Below are 8,845 nucleotides of genomic sequence, written 5' to 3'. Positions count from 1 at the left end.
ATAATAGGGAGCCTTTAGTGGTAAAGATAAAAGAACATGCCCAAGTGAGTGATTGCCAGTGGTAACAGTTGCCAATAGTAACTGTCAATCGGTCATACGTATTCTTTGACCCTAAATGCCTGCACGCCAGCAGTAAAGATGGCGGCATTCGCGCGTGAGTCCTGCTGCGCATGCTCGAATTTAGGGACGTTCTTTCATTTCTTACAGCTGATGATGCGTGCGCAGTAGAACCCGGAACAGTCGCAGCACCCTAGGTGTCAGTGTGCCGGGTATCAAGTACCATGCAGCTCCCCTATGCTGTCAACGTGAAGCTGTCAGCGCGAACTCTGAGCGGAGCCCTCAGTCCACAGAACCGGGGGGCGGCCGACTGGTGAGCGGGTACTCTCCTTATGCATGGGGAAACGAAAGACTACCCGAATAAGAGAATAGGGAGGATCCAGCACCCTCTCCCACGACCTCGGGTGGCTTGTACACTCAGTAATATTATCCTAAATAGGAATTAGGGTTACACTCCCGCGGGGAGAGTTGTAAGGAATTACTCCTTCTGGGTAATGAGAAATGATATCACGAATGTCCGGAAAGGGCGAGAGGGGTAACAGACACACTATGGAGCAGTAAAATTGCACACCTGCCATGTGGCTACATGTCGTTTCTGATAGGTTCAGTAAATCCTGATGTTTTAGCCATTATTCTATTTGTATAGGTTTCAATGCCTGACCCATAATAGTAAAGTGGTACCGCATTAAAAGTCCAAAAGCAAACGGCGCTGTCATCTGAAAATCTACAGGCTGTAGGTGTCTCACACGTTGACACTTTATGAAAGCATTAGAGGTTACATTACAGGTGTATGGGGTCTTAGGTAGCCTATAGATACTAAGAGAGAGGACCCTGCTGTGGAGGTTGACCCTGCTGTGGAGGGAGAAAAGTTGGGATCGCACCTTCTGGACAATATAAGTGAGGTCACAGATCCTGTGAAGAGGATATTATGGGATACCATTACTTTGAGAGCGGTAGGGTCTCTACACTGTAAGGGACAGACCGCACACATTTCTGGCAAGGGAGAATTGGAAGCCAGATCCCCTAAGGATAGATGTTATGTTGATAGAATACAAAAAGTACCACAGGCAGGTATTACAAAAGTAAAGCACTGTAGAAATTATGATAGCCTCATTGTAGTTTCCGGTCTGATTTTGTATTCTTGATCTTCTTGTGACGTGTACCCACATACTCAATTGCACAGCTCCATCTTTGGTTATTAGTAAACTAGTTATTAGAATATCAATGCCCCCCAACAAGACTCGTTTCCTCTTCTCTTTGTTTATTTGGAAGCATTGTAACTGCATCTTCATCCCCATGTGAATACTTGCAAGCAGTTATTTAAGTTGGATAAACATTAAGAAAATCCAGATTTAAGGAAGTCGGAGTCCACTCTGATCAGACGCGGATCGATTATTTGTCATTATGCATATGCTTCCCTGGCCCATTCCTTCGGACTGAATAATTGTCTGACAAGTCTATTTTCATAAGTTTATTAAATGCCATGTAGTTGTGTTCTGCTTTTGGGTGAGGGCCAAATGCGTACCAGAGACTTGGAGCCTTTACCCTAAATCAACAGCTGTCATGGGAATGATGGCGCATCTTTTTAGTTTTAAATGTTTACATGTTTTCATTACTAGTTTGATATGATCTTGTTTATACAAGTAAAGGCACATCCCGAGTATGGTTCCTGTATATATGATGATCTTTGGAACCCCTTTATAAATGACGTTAGAGTAATCCAGGTGTGCTACTAGCAGTCTTAATTTTAGCTCAGCCATGCAATGTGGGAAAGTTAGATGATTTCCTGCAGAATGGATACTTCCATATTGATGCCAGAAACCACACTGTTGATTTGGGGTACTGATGAGAGGTCTGTGTTGAAGGCATTTCCCATATTTATAACTTTCTGGGTGTCTCCAGGTGCCTATCCATGTATGGGGACGAGCTGAACATAAGTGTACTGATGTCAACTTAAAATATACGAGTCCTGGATTTAGTTTTGTTTAGGCAAGTGGTCTGCAAGCTTTATTTACGGTGAGCCCCCCCTAAGTGAATACATTTCGATCCATGTCTCAGATTGGATAACAGCTAATATTTTTGAATTATTTATATGTGATCACTTAGCTATTGTGATAAGAGAAAAAGATTGCAGTGGCATCTCCATAATATTGACTCTACATCTGTGTTTCCCAAACTTTTTAGAACCATAGACCAATTTTTAGAACAACAAACTTTCGCAACCCACCTAGACATGAGGCGGGGATTTTTTTTCATTGTACCTAAAGAATCGTGTGGTAGCGCTCAGTCATTTATAGACAGCACATTTTCCATTCAAATGGTCACTAAATTTGCACAGACATACTGTTTTACTGATAACACTACATTACACTCAAAATGTAGCGCGTGGTAACGGGGTTTCAGTGAATATGTATCATTTGTGCATCACCAAGTATAGTGCCATGATTTGTTTTGCTCCTATTAAAATCTTTGTTTCCGTTACTTTTCAGTATTACAAAAAATGTGCTTCATTTTTGCTTTGCTATTTCCTGAATGTATACAGTTCATTTACAGATATTTACATGTTTTGTGTGTTATGAAAATGACAGCCTTCCCTTTTACACTCTGTATCCCCTAGCAAGATTTTCACCTAATTCACTTTACTTTTCTTTCTCTGACTGCAAAGTGATAGGAGTTTGTAAACACCAATCCCAATGTTAAAAACAATAAAAAACATAAAGATAAATTTGTCAGAAGACATAGCCTGCCATTTCTCTCTGTCTTTGAAGTGCAGCACATGGGACAAGATAAATACAGAATTTAAAGGGATCTTTATTTATTGCTTCGACTTTCCCGACTCACCAAAAATCGGCTTTTCTACTCGAGCAGCAACTTTCTCAACGCGAAAGGTAGTGGCCTGCCGCGACTGCCCTCTTTGAGAAATTGCACTGGGACTCGTCCTGGTGCTCAATTTTTCTTGCTCGTGCTTGTGAACTTAACGTTGGTGAGCCACGTGTGAGAAAAACTCCGCCACGCCGTAGTTCACGGAGTTTGTCCGGAAAACCGCGCTCAATGCGGAGTTTTCCGATCACCCCTTGTCCTCGTGAAGTTTGATGGGAATGTACTCTGTAATTCTAGCCCAGATAGATTATGCCTCTCATTGGCCTCAACCCTTAGTGTCTGTCGAGGAGCCATAGCTTTAGCTTCTTATATTGTTGCAGCATATTGCTGGTTAAAAGAGGTCGTTGATAGATCACTGATCGATTATAATCGAAAGCTCTGATGCAATGGTTTTTCAAGAGTTGAGAAAGTATTATTTATTTAAACTGACTTGGAAATAACTCCTTTGATACAGACGATAGTATCAGGTCACTCATGTCAGGAGCAAGTGCAGGAATGTGACATCTATGGGAGTAGCAAGACAAGGTTCCACTGGCGGATCTGGAGCTATGATTTTTAAGGCAAGATTGGTGATCGATGTCCTCTTCAACGGTTTGAAGCTGGTAAAGGAAGTCCTCAGCAGGGTAGGTAGGATAGTGGCACTTTGATTGCTAGGTTTTATTCACAATGGTATGGCTGTGGTAATTTTTGAGTCAAGAACCATAGCAGGGTTTCACGATATTGTTGAATGGCACAGATGATGTTTGTGTTATGGTGTTTCCCACAGCATGCTGATACATGCCTATGCAGCAATGACCACGTGGTCCTTTACTACTTTACCTCCAAGACTGTTTATTGTAACTTACAGTGTTGACACCCAGGGGAGAAATATCAAAATACATACTTTGACCCGAGGAGCTTTTTTGGTACCTGTATCGAGGTGGGAAGAGTTATTAGTAATGAGGATCTAGACTTTTGAAGCAGTAAGTAACACAGTACAGTGCATATTTGTAGGAGAGTAGGGTCTGCTATCCTATGGTCACCCCAAATTTTTGCTTTTTGCTTCACTGGTTTTTGACATATTGAGGCTGTGGGCCTGCCAATCAGACCCCCAGCCTGCTGTTCTCTCTACTAAATTTACACTATGCACCCTAGGTGCATAACCAATTGGAAGTGGATCACCCTGTGAGCCCCTGTACCAGTGTACACTAGGTACCCAGGGCATTGGTGTATCTAAGGCCTACCAGGGGATGAAGCATGTATTGTGCCACCCCTGGCCTGGCCTAACAAATTTGACACAACTGGCTGATCACTCAGCTGGGGTAAGTTGGTGTAACCACCTCTTACTTAGGTGTAGTATACCTATACCTAACCTTAAATGGGACACCTGTTAACCTATAAGTCACTCCTATGGCAGGCCTTAACAATCCTGAAGGCAGAGTGCTTGGTTCCATGTGAGATGGTGCTCTGGCATGAGCTGAGCCTGTCTGCAGTGGTCGGAACAACTTCCTTCTACTGTTTCCAGATATCGTCATACCATATACTCTTAAGTGCATTATGAACCTCGCGGTTAAATGCTATCTTTGGTTTGGCTTTATCAAAACATGTCGAGTAAGGTGTCATACGAATTGGAATACTAACCCCTCGCCAATTCTGGCGACGGGGTTAGCATTCCACCCTTCTAGAGGGACACGACATGTACAGTACCTGAAACCCGGGTAAAATCAGACATAGCCTCAGCTCCACAAAATGGATGCTGCCACCACAGACACAAGTCTGCCCTCCTGCTGCTGGGAGTCCTTCCAGCTTGGGAGGTGTGGACAAAGGGTTTCCTGCCAGGGGAGGTGCGTGCACCACCCCAGACAGGATTTTGTGTATTGGTCAGGTAGGGCTTGAAAGGAACCAGACATGCCTGAGGCTCACAAGGAGCCTCGGTGCATATGCCAGTTCAAACCGGTCCTGGGGCACACCAGCCCTGGACCTGGGGCGAGCTGGACAAAGGATTGGGGGTGCAACCACCCCCCTTCCTGGTCCCACCCTTAGGGAGGGACCTAGCAGGTAGTCCGGCCCCTAGAATCCGAATAAAGGTAGGAGCTGTGTCCTAAGACTTTAGACATCCTGGAATCAACTTAACTACAAGAAGAAGACGGGAACTTCGACGCTCTGCCGCACAGAGGACTGAAGCCAATCTCCCCTGTGGTCAGGGAGTGACCACCTTGCTAACGCAAGCACCATCCAGCGAATCAACGTCTGCTTTGCCGCCGCCTCCCGCCGGAGCCCGAGCCCAGAGACTGACAAGACCTGGACCTCCAGACCTCTCACCGCCCGATCCACAGTCCCTGAAAAAGAGGAACACGTGGAGGCACCGAGACACGTGGAGCCAGCCATCTTGAAAAGACGACGACAAGCTGCAAGCGCGACAACCGAGGCTCCCTCCAAGTTGTGCTTTGGGATCTGAGAAGCCCAACACCCGAGCAGCATCTGCACCAAAGGTGAGCCCTCCAGCATCTCCACGATCTGCGTGGGGCCCTTCTGCATTTTGCCACTCGACGCGCTAACCGGTTGCTGGCCCGCTGGCTAGTGGCCATCTTGGCGACGAACTTCAAGAACTACACCGCTGGTCTGGTTGCTCCAGACTGGCCCTTGCTCCCCTCCAAAGGAGCAGTCCCTCTGACCTTGCTGGTCAGAACCATCAGCTTATTTCGTTTTCCACAACAATTGCTTTTGCCAAGGCTTGTTTGCTTCGATCAAGTCGCCGACAGCGAGAGCCTGCGTGGGACAGCTCGTGAACCGACTCCTGGACGTCGTCGACCTTCAGGGACCACGTGGCTGCAGAGACAAGCTACACCTTTCCTCCTGTTTGCACCCGACATCGCCTGGTACCCACTTGGTGCCACGCTGGTCACTGGCTAGTGACTGTGAACACTGTCCCCTCTGCTTACAGGTCTTCTACAACTCCGATCCACCCTTGGATCCACCGCATCCCTTCCGGGCCAACCGCCTGCAGCATCTTTGTCTTCAGGCTCCATTGAACAGATAGAAGAAACCTGACGCACTTCGAGACCTATGCACCCGCTTCTTGTGGGTGAGGTAAAGCTGGCACTCCGGTGCCCAAGTGTAGAGTATCATCTCTAGTGTCTGTGTTTCCAATCTTGAGTTCATAGTCCATCCGGAAGATCCTTTTTGCAGTAACTTTGTAACTTTTACGCACCCATTGAAAACCTATGGGAGCACGCGTGTGACTATTTGCTCTGCACACGCAACCCGTGGACCTCCTGGTCACTAACTAAAGTTAGCTCCTTGTAGGCCCAGCGATTCTAGAGGCCCTAGGCCTTTTCCCTTTTCTGTTCGTGGTACTTATACCACTATTTTAGTATATGGTTCGAGTCGCCACCAGGGCCTATCCATATAAAGTGCAACTTCTGTGTATTCTAACGTATTCTTGTTTTAACGATTTGTGCTCCTGTGCTCATAAAGAGTCTAGGGGATACTTTGAGAAATAAATACATATATATTTTCAATATATATCTGTGTGGTGTCCTTTCATTGGTATAAAGGGGGGTTACATTTGGTAAAACAGCCTGCTTAACACGTTTCACGAGTTTAGCCTCAAAGACTGCTTAGCCTACGCTACCACTAGGGCAGCTGGTCCGAAAAGGTTGACTTACAACCACACCATAAGGGTTGCTTGGCATGGTACAAGGTGGTCACTTTAACTAGTGAACATCATATACCAGGCCAACTTCTCACATTGGTGAGCAGCGGTTGGATTTGAGCTTGCTGTGTTTTACCATTTTAATCTCTTGGTTACCAATTGAAAGATCACATAGGTACCTTTAGGTACATATAAAACAAGATTAGATATACTTAAGTTCTACTGAACTTAGTTGTTGTAGAGCAAAGGGAGTAGCACACCCTGACTACAACTACTAGATAGGTTTAGTAGGTAAACCCAAGTGTAGGTAGATTGCAACACATCCACCCACACTTAAGAGCAATGGAGGGGGCAGAGGGGTCCAAGGTACCCATCTCTGTCGAGAGTGACCCCCAGAGGGCACCAACTCTCTTTGCTACCCTAAATCAAAATGAGCTCAGGCAGTTGGCAAATATCAGGGGCCTTAAACAGCCCAAGAATCCTACTTCTGCTGAACTCAGAGAGCTTTTACAGGCTGATGAAGATCAGAAAGCTCTCAGGAAAGCCTCCCAGTTAGGCCCCTTAGGGACTGGAACAGGAGGCCCCCCTTCTGAAAATGCTACTGAGGTACCCCTTTCCAATAGTCACCCCTTAGATGAGATTCATACTACAGAGGATGAAAGTGAGAAGGGTACTGATACAGAAGGTAGTGAGGATGAAGGGAGAAATAGCCCAGTGCCAAGTGTTATACGTGGCCCAGCTAACCTAAGGCTATAGGGGACTGACAATGGGATCATCCCATTAGATCTCCCCAGTGGACTTAACCAGGGGCTTGGGAGGCAAAGGAATCACTCAGGTGAATCTAATGCTTCTCATGCCTCTAGAGGCTCTCAAGGTCACTCCAGGAGAAGGATGACCACCCCTCAGAGGAGGGAACATGAGGCCAGAATGCAGGAAGCTCAGCTGTGAATCAGGAAACAGGAGCTAGAAGTAGCTCTGATGGAAGAGAAACTGAGTAAGGCTAGGCGACCTAAAGAGAGTGGGTCTGTACCCACTGGTGGCAGCATTGTCCCTAAGGACAAGGATAGGGTCTTTGACAATAGGAACCTGTCCAAGGTTGTGCCCCCCTACAAAAGTGGGGATGATATCCACAAGTGGATGACTGCTCTTGAGAGAGCCTGCAAAGTGCAGCAGGTTCCTGAAGACCAGTGGGCAGCAATCCTCTGGCTCTCTTTTGAAGGAAGAGGCAGAGATAGACTCCTCACTGTTAGAGAAGAGGATGTCAGAAATTACAGAGCCCTGAAGAGTTTCCTAGTTGATGGGTTAGGCTTAACCACTGAACAGTACAGGTTATTGTTCAGAGACACCCAGAAGACACAGACTCAGGACTGGTCTGAATACATTGAATGTGCCACTAAGGCTTTGGAGGGTTGGTTGCTGGGAAGTAAGGTATCTGATTATACAGGATTGTACAATTTGATGATGAGAGAACAGATTTTAAATAACTGTCAAAACCAGCAACTGCATCAACACTTGGTTGACTCTGATCTGACATCTCCTCAAGAATTGGGAAAGAAGGCAGACAAATGGGTCAGAACCAGGGTTAAGCAAAAGAACCAGAACCAGGGCCAAGGGGGTGATCAGAAGAAAACAGACCAAAAGGTTGGAGATCAGAAATCTAAAGACCAGAAGTCTTCAACAGGGCCCCAAACTACTGCTAAGGAGGGTGGGTCCCAACAACAATCTAAGGGAAAGAAGAAAGAAGGTCAAAAGAAACCCTGGTGCAATCATTGCAAGAATACAACTCACTGGACTAGTGATTGTAGGAAGGGTGGAGCCCCCAACACTGTTGCCCCTAAGGCACCTGCTCCCAGTACTACTGTTAGCAGTGTTGGTCCCCAGACAAAGGGTGTAGTGGGAATCACTATGGGAACTGAAGGAGATTCTGACTTAGACAGAACCCTGACACAGGCAGTCCTGATCTGTGATGGGGACATAGATTTGTCCCTGACTATGAGCCCCAGTAACCTGGGCAAGTACAGACAGACTCCTTTAATTAATGAAAAAGTGGCTCAAGCCTACAGGGACACATGTGCCAGTGTCACCATGGTGACACCAGGCTTTGTGGACCCTGGACAGTACATACCAGGTGAGAATTACCTGGTGACCAATGCCAGCAATGCCACTACTTCACATAGTGTGGCAGTTGTTCACTTCTCATGGGGAGGGGTAACTGGCCTCAAAAGGGTTGTGGTTAGTGCAGACCTCCCAGTAGAATGTTTGTTGGGCAATGAC

General features: G+C 46.3%; 1 protein-coding gene across 2 annotated transcripts in view; it reads left to right on the top strand.

Annotated features, from left to right (window-relative positions):
• Positions 1-214: 214 nt before the first annotated feature.
• Positions 215-8,845, top strand: part of WDR11 (WD repeat domain 11) — a 671,833-nt gene continuing 663,202 nt past the window's right edge. For both annotated transcript variants that reach the window (XM_085602786.1, XM_085602777.1), the window contains exon 1: positions 215-370. In XM_085602786.1, coding sequence (XP_085458912.1) covers positions 282-370 — 89 coding nt within the window. In that variant the 5' untranslated portion in view covers positions 215-281. The remainder of the gene's footprint in view (positions 371-8,845) is intronic.

The sequence above is a fragment of the Triturus cristatus genome, chromosome 1_2, assembly GCF_964204655.1.
Source record: "Triturus cristatus chromosome 1_2, aTriCri1.1, whole genome shotgun sequence".
NCBI lineage: Eukaryota > Metazoa > Chordata > Amphibia > Caudata > Salamandridae > Triturus > Triturus cristatus.
The sequence above is the reverse complement of the archived record's forward strand: the minus strand, read 5'-3'. Positions and strand labels throughout refer to the sequence as shown.